Raw genomic sequence first — 17,166 nt, 5'->3', positions numbered from 1 at the left:
AGAGAGAGAGAGAGAAAGAGAATTTTTTTTTATTATTTATTTTTTAGTTTTCGGCAGACACAACATCTTTGTATGTGGTGCTGAGGATCCAACCCGGGCCGCACGCGGCATGCCAGGTGAGCGCGCTACCGCTTGAGCCACATCCCCAGCCCTTATTTTATTTTTTGAAGAGAGAGAATTTTTTTAATGTTTATTTTTCAGCTTTCGGCAGACACAACATCTCTGTTTGTATGTGGTGCTGAGGATCGAACCTGGGCCGCATGCATGCCAGGCGTGGCTATGGCTTGAGCCACATCCCCAGCACCCAAGTTTTAATTTTTTTGTGTAATGTAGGTTCTAACCATCTTGCCTTTGTTATCTTAAATATAAAAAGAGATAATGCGTTTAGAAAAGTATAAAAACATCCTATAAATAAAACTTTATCATGTACTGAAAAAGACGATAATGCGGTAAAATGAGAAAATAAGCGTTTTTATTCTCCCTTCCCTTCTTCTTTTACAACTTTCACTTAAACTTGTAATTTAAAAAATTCACTTTTAAATACTTTTTTAAATGATAAGGTAACAGGTTCCAGTGCTCAGGTTGCTCCCACTTCCTTTTCTTTCTTCCATGTAATTTCTTTTTTCCATTTCCTTAAGTAGTGTCTTAACTGGCGCTCACAATAGCTCAGGGAAGGAACTGGGACATGCCTGATTAATCCATTTCACAGGCTAGAAAACTGAGGAAGATCTCGGTTGACTGCTCTGACTCAGCAAGCAGGCAGCCCTAAAGGACGCGTTCTGCGTCTTTTTCTAAGGGTTAAGTCTCGGTAAATAGAACAAGACTAACCAAGCCAGGTTTCCAAGCTTGGATCTCAAAACACCATTTAGCACTTGCCCTCCCGGTTCCTCCTTCTCCTCCACCCGCTCCCGCCCCCTCCTGCCCCCTCCCGCCTCCAGCAGCACCCTCATCAAGAGCAGGTGGTAGGCTCCGTGGCTAACGCGCAGGCGCGCGGCGCCGTGGGGCGGGGAGAGGCGGGGATTGGGGCAGGGCGAACGAGGGCTCGGTTTTGGGTCGCGGCGGGAGCCCGATTCGCCGCCACTCCAGTGCGCAGGCGCTTGGCGGTTACCGGTCTCGCCATGGAGCGGAAAGGTGAGCGGTGGAGCGGCCTCCGCCACGAGGGGCAACGGCCGCCGGGGCGAGGCCCGGGTCAGCGTCGGGAGCCTCGCCTAACCGCCGCGGTCCGGTCCTCGGGCGTGCGGCGCCCTTCCTCTGAGGTGGCGCCGACCCCCACCCCCAGTCTCCGGGCTGCGGGTCCGCGCCCCTCAGCCTGGGCGTCCTCCGGCGCTGGCGGTCACCGCCCCTCGTTCCCCGCCAGGCCGTCTCGCGCCTTGGGGCCACTCCTGAGCCCGACCCTGGGCGGGCGAGGCCGAGTCCCGCCCGCCCGCTCCCAGATCCGGCCCGAGCCCCCTCGGGCGCATCCCGCCCGGGCGCTGCGGTGCGCCCCGTGGGCCGCCAGTCCCCGGGCCGGCCGCCTAGCCAAAGCCGCGGCGCTCGCCCCGCAGCCGCCCCTCAGACAGGCCCTGCAACCGTGCCTGGCGCCCCTGCTAGGTCTCCACCCTCACCTTGGTCGCCTCTTTTTCTCCACATTCGCCCTTCACCCATCCCTCTCTCCTGCAGTGCTTGCGCTCCAGGCCCGAAAGAAAAGGACCAAGGCCAAGAAGGACAAAGCCCAAAGGAAGTGAGTTTTGTACCCCAACGCCCCGTTCTTTGGATTTCCTCGCTCACCTCCTCTGCTCTAGTTTCGTGTCTTGAACGTGCACCGGGTTTAAGCATTCCGCGGCCCCCAACCGCATGGCCTCAGGGCTGCTTGGCGGGTCGCTCTCCGGCAACCATGTGGAAGGGAGCTTCTGTTGCGGAACGCCAGGCCTGAGCCTTAGCTGCCCCAGGCATGCTGGAAGGGCTACTGCAGGAGGACCAGAGTACGCTCGGAACCTCTCCTCCCCAAATCCACGGAGGAGTCAGAAGCTCCCCAAGTTTGGGGCCCCCTCCTGGAGCGGGTAGATCATTATCAGTCTGTCTGTGAACTCTGTCTCTTTACTTCTCAGCGTCTAACTTGCTTCGTACGTCCGCACGGTAGGCCATCAGGAAATTCTTGAATGGATTTTCCGTATTTACTTTTGGTTCTGCCAACCACACTCTCCCTTTCCTAAAGGAGGGCATGGAGCATGCCCCTGGTTAGTCAACTTTCTGAGCCTGCAAGGCGCATCGCCTTCTTTACAGTTTGCGGGCGGATCACGCAGTCGGTGTGTTACCTCTCTTCCTAAACCTGAGTTCTCGTGAAGTCCTTTTGGAGGTAATCACAGTAGTGCCGGGAGAGTTCTTCACCTAACATCGTTGGTGATTCTGGTTCGGGTGTATTTCAGTGCCACGGGTCCAGTTTCATTTGCAGGATGCGTTAACAGTGGATTAGACCTATTGTGGGGAACACAAAAGTTGGTCACAGCCTGGTATAAACGCTCCCGGTGGATGGCTTCCGCAAGTGAGGCTTAGTCTTTTAAGAACTTTTATCTTGTATTAATGTTTAATAGCAAAGGCTTTTGGAAGTCAGCTTAGACAATCGTATGCAGAGAAAAAGTTCTAGGTCTTAAATATAGATGTGTTGTTTTCTGCACCATTTCCATTTGTTTGATTTCTTTTTTTTTCTTTCTTTTTTTTTTTGGGATGCTAATGTTTGGGGAGAGCGCACAATTACTTCTCTCTTTCAATAGAGCTAAAATAGTAGGTGACCTCACTTCTTGCTCCATTTGTATTATCTGTCTTATGAAATTTTTTCTTTTGTAAGTACTTGGTGACCAAGGCATATGTGAATGTGTTTGTTTACCTTTTGACTACGTGAAATTCAAAACCAGTTTTTAATCCCAGATTGACTGATGGAAAAAGCAAGGAGCTAACCTACTTCTAGAATGTAGGAGAAATTTAAGTGTTATACTTTTATTCTGTTTCTTAGTTTTGTTATTCCATGTGAAACTGATAAGAATGTTATAAAATGTTAGTTTTTACTGGTGTAAGGAGGTGGAGATTATCATTCGCTTTATTTTTTTAAAAGAAATACTTGTCTCTCTTTAACACTCATGCTATTGAGAATTTAATCTTTTTTTTTTCTCTATTTTTTTTCTCTATCCTCCCCTCCCCTCCCCTCCCCTCCCCTCCCCTCCCCTCTTCTCTCTCTACCCCCTCTACTGTAATTCATTTCTCCCCCTTGTATTATTTTTCCCTTTCCCCTCACTTCCTCTTGTATGTAATTTTGTATAACCATGGGGGGTCTCCTTCCATTTCCATGCAATTTCTCTTCCCTCTTGCTTTCCCTCCCTGTTTAATGTTAATCTTCTCATGCTCTGTTCTTAGTTACTCTCCTTATATCAAAGAAGACATTTGGCATTTGTTTTTTAGGGATTGGCTGGCTTCACTTAGCATAATCTGCTCTAATGCCATCCATTTCCCTCCAACTTCTATGATTTTGTCATTTTTTTAATGCAGAGTAATACTCCATTGTGTATAGATGCCACATTTTTTTTTATCCATTCATCTATTGAAGGGCATCTAGGTTGGTTCCACAGTCTTGCTATTGTGAATTGTGCTGCTATGAACATCGATGTAGCAGTGTCCCTGTAGCATGCTCTTTTTAGGTCTTTAGGGAATAGACCTAGAAGGGGAATAGCTGGGTCAAATGGTGGTTCCATTCCCAGCTTTCCAAGAAATCTCCATACTGTAATCTTGATAATTAGTCTGAATTATACTGTAATTTGGGAGGTGAGTGTATATTGTTGACCATATAACTTTATAAAAACATCAGATATTTGTTACTTTGGATTATCTGTATCAATTATTTCCATACTGGGACTCTTTTGCAGATATGAATTATAGATAATCCAGTAGTTATTTTACTGAATATTATGTTTTATACAACTTTGACTTCTGAAACTATAAGAATTGCCCCCATTTACTTATCTCTCAAAAATGCTTTATTTTTGTCTTCTATTAGTAAGTTTTTCTTTATAGTTTTACCTCTCTTTCCCTTCTTGTTTCTCCAGCCTTCTTTTAAGTAGCTGAAATTTCTAATTAAAGTTTGTTAGATTGTTGTGTCAGAAGTTCAAGCCCCACCTGACTCAGGTAACTTGACTCTATTCAATGACTCCTGACTACACTCCTGATAACTTTAGTTGTTTTGCAAATGCTTAGATTAGTCAGGAAAAAGTTCTGAGGAAGAAACATGCCATGGAGTTTGGACTTGGACGTGAGAAGATCTGGTTTTGAATTCTGATTTTGCTACTTTTTAGCAATCTGACCTTGGACAAGTTTGTTAAGGAAACAGTCTTATATACTGTTATGATTGGTGGCTAAGTCACAATGAAAACTGGTCAGGTCCTATAGGTTACAAAAACCAAGCATTCATTTGTAAAATTTTAGAAGCTTTTGCAAGTATATAACAGTAACTAGCATCCCTAGTAATTTAGTCATGGTAGGGTATAGGTGGAAAGGATTTCAGTCCATTGATTTCTTAGATCTTAAAAACTAGAACCCACATTATTGAGATGATATGCCTGGGGGTCATGGAGCTGGTTGCAGTTGAGTATGGGCCCCTGCCTTTCAGTCCAGTGCTCTTTAGGGCATTTCCTTTGGGTTCTTTCACTGCCTTGAAAGGTTTGAATTTTGGGAATTGTTTTACTTGATCAATTCCTTCTTCATTTCACTTCTACAGAGTTTTTACTTACTAATATTAACTTGTTGGTGATAATCTTCATTTTATTTTATAGGTAAGGAAAATGAAGTTTGTTAGATTATACCTGTAGAAAATTGTAAAACTAGGATTTGAACCCAGTTCTTGTATGTTCTATAGCCCTGGTTACTAACCTTGATATCTCCAGATGACAATTCCTTTTGATGTGGCTGAGAGTAAATAAGGTAGAGGCTGAGTGAAAAGAAGTTTTTGAATAAGACACCTTGGGATATCTGGATGTGTAGTCACTCTTTCTTGACCCATTGTTTAATATCTCTGAAAGAGCCTAATGTTCTGTCTCCCTTTGAGCTTTCAGTTTTCAATATGTGTACTAATTGCTATAAGGCCTTTATCTAATCATCATAAGCTTTTATGATTTAACAGTTTATAAATACTTTTGAAATTTTTTTTTAAAGAGAGAGAGAGAGAATTTTTTTAATATTTATTTTTTAGTTCTCGGCGGACACAACATCTTTGTTGGTATGTGGTGCTGAGGATCCAACCCAGGCCACACGCATGCCAGGCGAGCACGCTACCGCTTGAGCCACATCCCCAGCCCCTTTTGAAATTTTTTGATGGAACATAATTTCAGAATGGATTTCCTACCTTGTGATTTTATTGCTTAGGAAGTTAGTTTGAACAGTGATTTTTCACTTTCTTTGAAATAAAATAATGTTACAGGTTTAGTATAAATTTAGTATTAAAATTATTTGAGCTGGAGAAGATCTTTTGTTCGTCTGAGCACTGGATGTGTGGATTTGGAAGGGAGATGGTGGTTTTACCTCTTAATTTTCCAAAGATATAAACTGTTATATTGAAAACTTAGAAGAAAAAAGTGTTTAAAAATTCTTAATACTTTTGTCTAATAGGAAGTAGAACCAATACACTTGAAATAATTTTAAAAATTAAATAGTATTGGATACTCTTTATATTTAACAATACACCTTGAAAATTGATTCTGTAGTAGTTCCAAATACTTCAGCCTTACTATATTATACTAAAGTCCATATATTTTTTTTTAAATATTTTATTTACATTTTAGTTTTCGGCAGACACAACATCTTTGTATGTGGTGCTGAGGATCGAACCCGGGCCACACCCATGCCAGAAGAGCGCGCTACCGCTTGAGCCCCATCCCCAGCCCCTAAAGTCCATATTTTAAAAAAAATTTTTTTAGTTGTAGATGGACACAGTACTTCTTTATTTTTTTAATTTATTTTTATGTGGTGCTGAGGATCAAATCCAGTGCCTCACACATGCTAGGCAAGTGTTCTACCACTGAGCTACAACCCCAGCCCCTAAATCCACCTTTTCCCCCCTAAATCCATCTTTTTTCTAAGTTTTAAAAAAAGAGACATAGGAAATAATCTTGGGTAGCATTCCATTAAATGGTTATTATACTAGTATTTATTTTGGTTCCTGTTAATAAACCTATATACTTTTTTTGTTCTGAGACAGGAGTCACTATGTTCCCCAGGTTGGTTTTGAAGTCCTGGGGCTCAAGTGATTCTCTTGCCTTAGCCTCCTGAGGGTAGATGAAACTATGGATGTGCCACTTGCACAGCTGAATATGTATATTCTTACTAAGACTTTTTGGCTTAGTAAGAATCATTGAGTATACTTTTGGAATCATTGGGTATACTTTTTCATAGTTAACATTATCCCAAATAGTTTATATAGCATTAAATATTCCACTGTGTGCTGTTTCCATTTTTCAGTTAATTCACAGCTAAGATGAATAATCTTTTGGATAAGTCATTGCTTACATCAGTGATAATTTTTTTTTTTTTTTTTAAAGAGAGAGAGAGAGAGAATTTTTTTAATATTTTATTTTTTAGTTATCGGCGGACACAACATCTTTGTTTGTATGTGGTGCTGAGGATCTAACCTGGGCCGCACGCATACCAGGCGAGCGCGCTACCGCTGAGCCACATCCCCAGCCCAGTGATAATTTTTTTAGGATAAATTCTTAGAATTACTAGAATGAGGGACTGGGGATGTGGCTCAAGCGGTAGCGCGCTCGCCTGGCATGCGCACGGCCCGGGTTCGATCCTTAGCACCACATACAAACAAAGATGTTGTGTCCGCCTAGAACTAAAAAATAAATATTAAAAAATTCTCTCACTCTCTCTTTTAAAAAAAAAAGAATTATTAGAATGAACATTTTAAAGGTTTTTAATTCATATTGTCAAAAGTTTTCTCCAGCCAGTGTGGTGGCTCATGCCTGTAATCCCAGAAGCTCAGGAGGCTGAGGCAGGAGGATGGTGAGTTCAAAGCCAGCCCCAGCAATTTAGCAGGATCCTAAGCAATTTAGAGAAATCTTGTCTCAAAAAGAACTGGGGATGTTGCTCAGTGGTTAAGCACCCCTGGGCCCTTTGTGGGGGGGGGGGCAAGTTTTTTCCAGAAAGGTTTAATCAGTTTAACTCCTGTTCATTATAGTTTAACCTATCCTAATCACTATTTTTCACCCTTGGAATACAAAATGGAGGATGGGGGAGAATTCCTGCTGCCTCTGAGTTTAGTGGGAGGGGAGACGGAATAACAATAGACATAGTGCTGAGTAAATTACATAGTGATATGGTGGGAAAGAGGATTGAGAAATGGGGGATTAGGTTGCAGGGGGTTTTGTTTGTTTTGTGGTACCATTGAGCTACAAGTCAAGCCATTCTTATTTTGAAACTGGGTCTCACTAAGTTGTTTAGGCTGGCCTTGAATATGCTATCATTCTGCCTCAGCCTCCTGAGTAATTGGGATTACAGGCCTTTGCCCCAAGTAAATAGTAAAATGAAGGCCACAGAGAGATTTGAAGGACTGCTTTAGGCAGAACAGTGGAAGTAGAAGTGTTCTTGGGTTTGCTGCTTAGAAACTACTCGCAACCAGAAAGAACTTGAAAAAAATCTTTCCAAATGTGGCAATCTGTAAATCATCTTGTTTTAATTTTAATTTGTTTTGTCTACCCTCATCCTTTCTCTTTTTTCTTTTTTTTGGTGCTGATGATCAATCCCAGGGTCTCACAGTTACCAGGCAACCGCTCTACCACTTATCTATATCCCCAGTCCTTTTTATTTTGAGATAGGGTCTCACATAGTTGCCCAGACTTGCCTTCAACTTGAGATCTTTCTGCATGAACCCCCCAAGTGCATGGGTTTGCAGGTATATGCCACTGTGCCTGGTGGCTCATTTTTAAATTTTTGGTTATTGGTCCTGTTTCTTTATTAGGACTATCTCTTTTGTTACATGGCATAGTTGTATTTCTCATCTTGTTATTGATTTTTTTTTTAGATTTTGTATAGTGTTTTTTTTGGTGGGAGGCCACTGGGGTTTGAATTCAGGGGCACTCTACCACTGAGCCACATCCCTAGCCCTATTTTGTATTTTAATTAGAGACAGGGTCTGACTGAATTGCTTAGCACACCTCGCTTTTTGCTGAGGCTGGCTTTGAACTCAGACATCCTCCTGCCTCAGTCTCCTGAGTCACTGGGATTACAGGTGTGCACCACCACACCTAGCTCTTTTGTTTTTTTATTTTCAAAATTTCCAATATCAACTGTCAACTTTCTTTAAAAGTTGCATTTTAATTGTGTGATTTTTTTTATTGTAATTAAGTATGTACTTACAAATTGCATTTCAAGAACTCTTGTCAGATATATTTTCTTTTATTCTTCCTCAGTAAATGTATATCTTAGCAAATTTTATGTTTGTGTTTCTACTGCAGTGAGGTTCAGGCTTGCCAAATTACTCGAAACCTACAACTTATTAAAGTGCTAAAGTTCATAGGCATTCCCTTGTTAAAAGTGAAGAAAAGAAAGATGAACTAGAATCAGTTTAGACCTTATAGAGTAACTGGCAGTCCTCTGCTCTGACCTTAGGTAGCTATTTGCCCAAACTCCCCAACTCTTCTCTACCACTGATGCTGGTTTGGGGACTAAATTTTTTATTATTGTTATTATTATTATTATTGAGACTGAGAAATACCACTTTACTTTCACTTATTAATTACTAAGAATTGTGAATAGTCATCATTACACAGAATATAATGTGAATATTACAAAGCATAATAATAAAATAATACTCTTTCAAAAATTGGGACATTGTCACAAGAATTGGTAGGAAGAGTAATTTGGCAGAAGTTAACAAATACTAGAATTCCATAAATCAGTCAATCAATAAAGATTATCATGCATTTTTTTAGCATGGTTTATTCATTTATTTCTATTAATTTTATTTGTTTATTTATTTATTTATTTATTTAGTTTTCGGCGGACACAACATCTTTGTATGTGGTGCTGAGGATCGAACCCGGGCCGCACGCATGCCAGGCGAGCGCGCTACCGCTTGAGCCACATCCCCAGCCCTATTAATTTTTTTAAACAAACACATACAAAGCACTTACTAAGTATCAGGCAGCCTGCAAACATTTCACTGAATTATCACAAATTATCATTTATTGTGAGTGTTATTCTCTACTTGGTTTTACAAAGAAATAAACAGGCATGGAGAAAGCTGTAGACCAATGCTCCATAGCATGAGGTAGAGCCACCATTTGAGTCTGTTTATGAGAACCCAGACTTTTCACACTGTCTTGTCTGCCTCATTGTCTCTGACTACAAACTTGGGTCTTTTGTCTGGAACACAAATTTATTTTTGTATTGTCTAAATTTATTTTTATATTTTTTGGTGCTGGTGATTTTGCAACCTAATCCCCACTTCTCAATCCACCAAAATGGTAGTATTTTAATGCTTCTCTCAATGTAGTTGATGCTAAGGAAGTAAGAAAATTCAGGTACATGAGAGGGGATTTTAGAATTCTTCTCTTCCAGGTGCTATGTAATAATGTTTTTATTAAGTAGAAGTGTGTGTGTGTGTGTGTGTGTGTGTGTGTATATATATATATATATATATATATATATATATGTAATCTTATAGAGATTGTTTTTCTATTGAATTTAAGATGCTTCCAGTTTTAAAAGACAGCATTTTATGTACTGCTAAGAAAAAATGCTATCAATTATTCTGACATAGCGTTAACGATAAGATGTGTCTTAATTTCAGAGATGTGAAATAATGGAAGTAATCCAGCTACAATCAGTGTTGTTTCATCTGCATCTTCTTTCCTAATTTCCTGTTTCTTATTTTAAAGCAAATCCCAGACACCATAAGATATGGACTCTTAATTTTTAAAGATAACTTTAATACTAATAATCACACCTTAGAATTTTAAAAAACAAATCCTTGCTGAGTCCCCTGCTAATTTTGTTTGTATACTTCTTATTTTATTCATTTCTTTTTACGTGGTGCTGAGGATCAAACCCAGGGCCTCACATGTGTGAGGCCAGTGCTTTACTGCTGAGCCACAACCTCAGCCCCATCCCAGCCCTTTTTTATATTGTTTTTAGAGATAGGGTCTCCCTGAATTGCTAAGTGCCTTGCCAAGTTGCTGAGGCTGGCTTTGAACTGGCAGTCCTCTTGCTTCAACCTCCGATGCTGCTGGGATTGCAGACATGCGCCACCAGCTTCCATTGTCTTTTAATCTATGTGTTCTCTGTGGTTCTTTTCCATCAGGAAGCATCTATTGTCTGAATTTATCTTTTGTGTGATGTTAATGGCCGTTGATCATTGCTTAGATTCATTAATTTATTTAGTGTTTCAAAATAATAATATTCTATTCCTTAATTTATTAATATAAAGAGAAACTTTACCTCATTCCTTAGGTTACCCAGAAGAACAATTTGTCATTGGTTTCCCTGCGTCCTCAGAATGACCAATAAAAATTAATTTGATTGTAAACCATGGCTCAATCCTTTGAACTTAAGTTTTTTCCTACAGTTTTAAGGAGGTATAATTTACATATTACAAACCCATATAAAACATGCAGTTTAATGGTTTTTAGTGTATTCCCGGACTTGTATCATAATTTTAAGATTAGAATGTTTTCATTGCCCCAAAAAGAAACCTTGTACCTATTAGTAATCATTTTCCATACCTGTCCCCACCCCATTCTGTCCTGCATCCAACGCTAGGCAACCACTTTCTGTCTCTTTGAATTTGCCTACTTGGGACATTTCATGTAATGGAATCATATATAATAGGTGGTCTTTTGTGACTGGCTTCTTTTACTTGGCATTTAAAAAAAATATTTATGTTTTGCATGTGTAGCTGTTATTTTTATTGATCCCCTACCCCTTTTAGCCAGATTAGAGTATCTTCAGGATGAGTCCTGAGTCCTTTTTTTTTTTTTTAAAGAGAGAGAGAGAATTTTAATATTTATTATTTTTTAGTTCTCGGCGGACACAACATCTTTTGTTTGCATGTGGTGCTGAGGATCGAACCCGGGCGGCACGCATGCCTGGCGAGCGCGCTACCGCTTGAGCCACATCCCCAGCCCGAGTCCTTTAGACTCAACCTGAGGCATCTTTGATAGTTTTTTTGCTGCCTGTTATGACAGTAAATTCAGATTTACTTTGTATATTTTCTTCCCCAGAACATAGAAGAGCCTATTCTCTAATAATCTTTTAGTGAGAAGGGCGTTTGGAGATCACAGCCTGGGAGTTTATTCCTGTTGAGCTTATCATCATTTCTAGGCTTTTTGTGATTATAGCTGGGAAATAAGTTGTTTTTTTCTTAACTATTTTGATTTTACATCTCTTTATCCGATGCTTAAAAGCCCAGTTCTCAACAGCATCACTGTAATTACATTTTTTTTAAAAATTTTTTTCCCCACAATATATACCTAACAGTCTAGAATGACAATGCCAGCACTGACATTAACAACATGATGTAGAGTTATATTGCTGAGTTTTATAATTGCCTGGATTCATTCCTTGGCTGGGTTATTATGTTACAACCTGATTACCCAGATTCATATATTTTTGTTTCCATTTTACATTATCTTTGGCTTCTTTAAGATTCCAAATCTTACAGAATTATTTGTTTATCTGTATTGATAACTTAAAATGAATATCATATGATCTTATGATTGTGTTGTTTTTTTTTTTCAGAGTATGGCTAATAAAACATGCTGTGAGACAAAAGGGAATGGTGGTTGTTAGAATGTGTGGAATGGGCTTCCTTCTTTATATCTGAAGAAAGATGTCTTAGCTCCTGCTGCTTATCCTGTGAAAAAAATGAGTCTAGTGTTACCATTTCTTAAGAGAAATTGTTTGAGAGAAGCTGAAAATCTTTATGTAATTCTCCAGATTATTTAGTGTTCACAATTTTGGGGCAGGAGGTTACCAGAGATTGAACCCAGGAGTGCTTAATTACTGAGCCCATCGCAGACCATTTTATATTTTACACAGTCTCACTAAATTGCTAATGCTGGTTTTGAACTTGTGATCCTCCTGCCTCAACCTCCTGAGCCATTGGGTAATTTACAGTCATGTACCACCACACCCAGATAGTGTTCACAATTTTTTTAAAAAACCCCTTGTAAACAGTGTGGGGACAAGATTTGTGTATAGCCAATGGTTTGTAACCTTAGAGTCTTTGGGTGAAAGTTAGGCATTAATAGACCTGTCTAAAGCAACCTCTCCCAAAGAGATAGTAGTAAGCATTGTTGTGGAGGATCCCTGTGGTTCTTTGAGTCTTTAACTTGATAATTTTTGTAAATTTGATAAAGACCCACAAGATCAGTTGTGAAAGACCATAGTATCCAGCTTTCTAACCAGTTTAACAAGGAATGATTTCAGAAAGTTATAAGAAGCCACAAAATAATTTAAATATGCTTTGTTCATTTTTGGAGAAGTATTGTAGCAAAATATTCCTACTGGATCCAAAAGTCAATTGGCAGGAGCTAGATAATAAAAATCATGTTTATTTTTTTCCATGGTGTGCCTTCATTTGTATAGATGAAGATTAAGTTCACATATAATTTGCTATTAGGTAACATTTCCTGGTGATTTAAATGCTTAAATAATGTTGAAGATTACATATATATAAAATGATAACATTTTATATATATATTTAGCTATGTATGTTGTGAATAAACATCAATGCATGGAGATTGGTGTTAGTACCATAAAATATTATGCTGGTAACCCTTATTTAATTTACTCAAAATTCTAAATCCTTTTTTTAAAGCATTTTAAAGAAGTCTGCCTGTCCTTTTGGGGGTGATCTTTTGTTTCCTGGAATAGTAGAGTAGCCTTATTCTTTTTGTTTTGTAGTGCTGGCTTGTTTTATAACTGATAATAAATGTGCCTTATGGACAACCATCTTATTTACTTTTTTTCATTTTTTTGGTACTGGAAATAGAACATATGGTCTTTATCACTGAGTATCACTGAGCTACAACTTCACCAGTGATGTTTGTTTTGTTTTTGAGTCGGAGTCTTGCTAAAATGCTGAAGCTGACCATCCTTTTTTTTAATATTTATTTTTTAATTATAGGTGGACACAATGTCTTTATTTTGCTTTATGTGGTGCTGAGTTTAGAACCCAGTGCCTCACGTATGCTAGGTGAACACTTTACCTCTGAGCCACAACCTCAGCCCAGGCTGACCATCCTTCTACTAAAAGTCTCCCAAATTCCTGGGACTAAGGGAGTACACCACTGTGCCCAGCCTTGTGTACTTTGCTTTTAATTGTGGTGTTGCTCTTCAGCTTATGGCAGTTTTCGAATGTCAAAATTTGATCAAAATGCCAGGTTCTCTCCCTCTGGCTGCATATGAATTTGGTGGTTATCTTTTGTGAGTTCTTATGGCTTTGAGAGTAGAGTTAACAGGAAGTGTATTTTGCATTTTTTTTTTTAACTAGTGTGGAGAAAGGTAACCCATGCTTATGTTTCTAGGTGGAAGGGCAATAAAGACATATGTTCTCATGCTATTTACCAAAAAGACCTTGTCCTTTTGACACATAGTCTCAAGTTCCAACCTGCCTCTAACACCATTGTTAGTTGAACTTGAGCAGTATCTTATTGTCATGAGTTACCTTTAGTTGTTGATGGCAAGGTTCTGAGGATGAAATGCATGTTAAGTGCCGAGCTGAAGTAAAATGCTCCCTTCCTCATGCTTTTTGTTCCTTACTTAAATGGGTTTCGTTTGGCTTTGGGTAAATTAGGTAACCCATGCTTATGTAGGTGGAGATGATACCTTTATTTTGTTTATCTATTTTTATGTGGTTTTGAGAGGATTAAACCCAGCACTTCACATGTGAGAAGCAAGCGAGCGCTCTACCGTTGAGCTATAACCCAGCCCCTACCTTTGGCTTTATGTGATGTTTCTTATTACTATTCATGTATCAAACTCATCTGTTGGTATTCCACAGATATATATATCAGGTCTGAAAACCAGATATGGATTATATTTAATTATATATATATATATATATATATATATATAAAATACTTGATAAATTTTAATTTTGATACTGCCAAACCCTAGCTTCAGTTCCAGGATTTTTTTTCCTTGTAATATTGGGAATTGAACCCAAGGAGCACTCTACCATTGAGCTACATTCCCAGTCCTTTTATTTTTTATTTGAGACAGTCTTGCCAAGTTGCACAGGCTAGCCTCAAGCTTGTTAGTTTCCTGCCTCAGCCTCCTGAGTAGCTGGGATTTCAGGTATGTGCCCACAGGAGCCTGGCTAGTTCCAGAATTTCTCAGTTGAGAAACTTAGATTACTTGAAGATGTTTCAGAAGTTAAGTTCAGATAAATTTAGGTACAAAAAGGATTATGTCAGTTTGCAGAAGAAACTATCTTTCAGGAAAATATATATGGAAAAAGTAGTGGGAGAAATTTAGCATTTATTGAATTTCATCATGTGTGGGTGCTAGAACTAAAATAGCATCTAAAATAGCATCTCATTAAATCTTTGCATCAGTTTTGAGTGTGATACTCTAGATGGGATATAACGATGACTAGAATATAGCCAACCCCTCCTCAAGGTGCTTTTGATTTCTTAAAGGAAGTAAATATACAAATAGGATTTTCTTTGGTTTGCCATAACAAGCTACCACAAACTGGATGGCTTAAATAACAAATTCATTATCTAACAGTTCTGAAGGCTAGAAGTCTAAAAATCAAGATGTCGGCAAGATAGGTTCCTTCTGGGAACTGTGAGGGAGAATTGACTTTTTTTTTTTTTTTTAAATATGTTTTGGTTGTAGATGGGCACAATACTTTTATTTATTTATCTTTATGTGGTGCTGAGGACCGAATCCAGAGCCTCACCCATGCTAGGTGAGTGCTTTACCACTGAGCCACAACCCCAGCCCAGAATTGACCTCTTTTCCTTTCCTTTACTTGGTCATCTCCTTGGGTCCAAAATTTTCATTTTTTTTTTATAAGGATACCAGTCATAGTAAATAAGGCCTCATCCTAATAATTTTAATTTCATATTTGGATTCTATATTTAAATAAGATCACAGTTTTAAATACTGGAGGTTAGGACTGCAACATCTTTTTTTTTTTTTAAGGTTTGTAGAAAGAGTCTGACCAATAAAGATTTTAATAATTTTTTTTTTTTAAAGAGAGAAGAGAGGGGGGAGAGAGAGAGAGAATTTTAATATTTATTTTTTAGTTCTCGGCGGACACAACATCTTTGTTTTGCATGTGGTGCTGAGGATCGAACCCGGGCCGCACGCATGCCAGGCAAGCGCGCTACCGCTTGAGCCACATCCCCAGCCCAGGACTGCAACATCTTATAATCCATAACTAACCAACCCTAGAAGATACTTCTTAGTATTAGGAAATCCTACTGTTCCCCATCCCCTAAAGAAAAAAGAAAAGACTGAAGTTTACATGTAAGTAAACTAAAATTTCTAAATAGTTATTTTCTTTTTATTTTTATTTGTGCTTTTTAGTTATACATGACAGTAGAATGTATTTTGTCATATTATACATACATGGAGAATGACTTCCATTCATGTGGTTGTACATGATGTAGAGTTACACTGGTTGTGTGTTCATATATGAACAGGAAAATCATGTCTGGTTCATTCTCTAAGTGTTATTTTCTAGTGAGTTTTCAGTTTATCTTTCTTTTTTTTATTCATTTGTATTTTTTTATTGGTACATTATAATTGTATGTTACAGTGGGCTTTGTTGTTACATATTTGTACATGCACATGATTTGGTCAGTTGTATTCCCTAACACCTCCTTTTCCCCTCCCAATTTTAGTGTGTCTTTTATCTAAGTTACTTCTAAGGTTCAAAATATCTTCAAATCAGTTCTTCCTTATGATTTTCAGTTTTATTTTTAGAACCTCCATTTTTGAATCATTCCATATTAAACTCTAGCATCTTTCATTTTCTTACTCAAATGTCACAACCCTATTTAAAATAGCGTGAGCCGGGTTCTGTGACACATGCCTGTAATCCCAGTGAGTTGGGAGGCTGAGGCAGGAGGTCCAAAAGTTCAGGGCCCTCAGCAATTTAGACAGGGTCTTGAAGTTGTTTTTTTTTTTTTTTTTTTTTTAAGTGGATGTGGGAAGGACAGAGGCTTGGGCATGTGGCCCAGTGATTTAGTGCCCCTGAATTCAATCCCTGGTACCAAATAATAAAATAGTATGAGCACACTGTGCCCTTATATTAATTTTTCTCTAGCCTTTTTCATAGCCTGATTGTTACAGAACATGTATTTCCTTGGAGAGACAATATTGAGTTATGATTCTGATATCCCAGCTTTTACTGTTCACCATCTGAAATTCAAGATAGTTTTAGATAAAATAGGCACTTTTTTTGTCCCCTCATGCTAGAACGTAAACAAAATGAAGGCAGGAACATTTTTTTGCTCATACCTGTATTTTCAGTGATTAGAAAAGTACCTAGCAGGGCTGGGGATATGGCTCAAGCGGTAGCACGCTCGCCTGGCATGCGTGCGGCCAGGGTTCGATTCTCAGCACCACATACAAAGGTGTTGTGTCCGCTGATGACTAAATAAATAAATAAATATTAAAAAAGAAAAGAAAAGTACCTAGCAGACTCAGTAAAAATAGGTTGTAAATGAACAAATATTTGCTTCTTTTTCCCTTATTTCCTATACACATTGCTAAAATTTGTGTTCAGGCACAAATTTAAGCACAGGATTAGCATATCCTCACAAATCCTTATGAGAGGGTAGGTATTATTCCTGCCCTCATTTTACACGAGGCAGCTGAAACACTGAGAACTTCTTTCACTAGTAGTTTATCCAAAATCATGGAGCTCTTCTGGTAAACTACAGAGCCAGGATCAAACACAAGTCTTCTAATTGCAGAGACCTTGGCTAAACTACAGTACCACTTCTGCATTGTCTCCCGCATCTTTGCTTTCCAGTACTGCTATGTTTTACCATACCTTCCCAAGGAATCTTTCTAAAGCACTTCTTTTGTAGGGTCACTCTGACCCCATTTCTTCTAGTTCCATTAGGGAAGTAGTTGGAGGTAAAGGTGTAATGGGCTTCAAGTGAAGAATGATGAGTAATAACT

General features: G+C 38.9%; 1 protein-coding gene across 3 annotated transcripts in view; it reads left to right on the top strand.

The window, feature by feature from the left end:
- The first annotated feature begins 1,008 nt into the window (after window positions 1-1,008).
- Window positions 1,009-17,166, top strand: part of SRPK1 (SRSF protein kinase 1) — a 69,704-nt gene continuing 53,546 nt past the window's right edge. For 2 of the 3 annotated variants that reach the window (XM_081294373.1, XM_081294372.1), the window contains exons 1-2: window positions 1,009-1,131; window positions 1,660-1,720. In XM_081294373.1, the coding sequence (XP_081150499.1) occupies window positions 1,119-1,131; window positions 1,660-1,720 (74 nt within the window). In that variant the 5' untranslated portion in view covers window positions 1,009-1,118. Of the gene's footprint in view, window positions 1,132-1,659; window positions 1,721-2,096; window positions 2,116-17,166 lie in introns of those variants that run through there. The other variant, XM_081294374.1, reaches the window with a different exon arrangement.

This window comes from Spermophilus citellus, assembly GCF_964194105.1.
Source record: "Spermophilus citellus genome assembly, chromosome: 5".
Taxonomy (NCBI): domain Eukaryota; kingdom Metazoa; phylum Chordata; class Mammalia; order Rodentia; family Sciuridae; genus Spermophilus; species Spermophilus citellus.
Note: the sequence above shows the minus strand (reverse complement) of the source record. Positions and strands in the feature narration are given on the sequence as shown.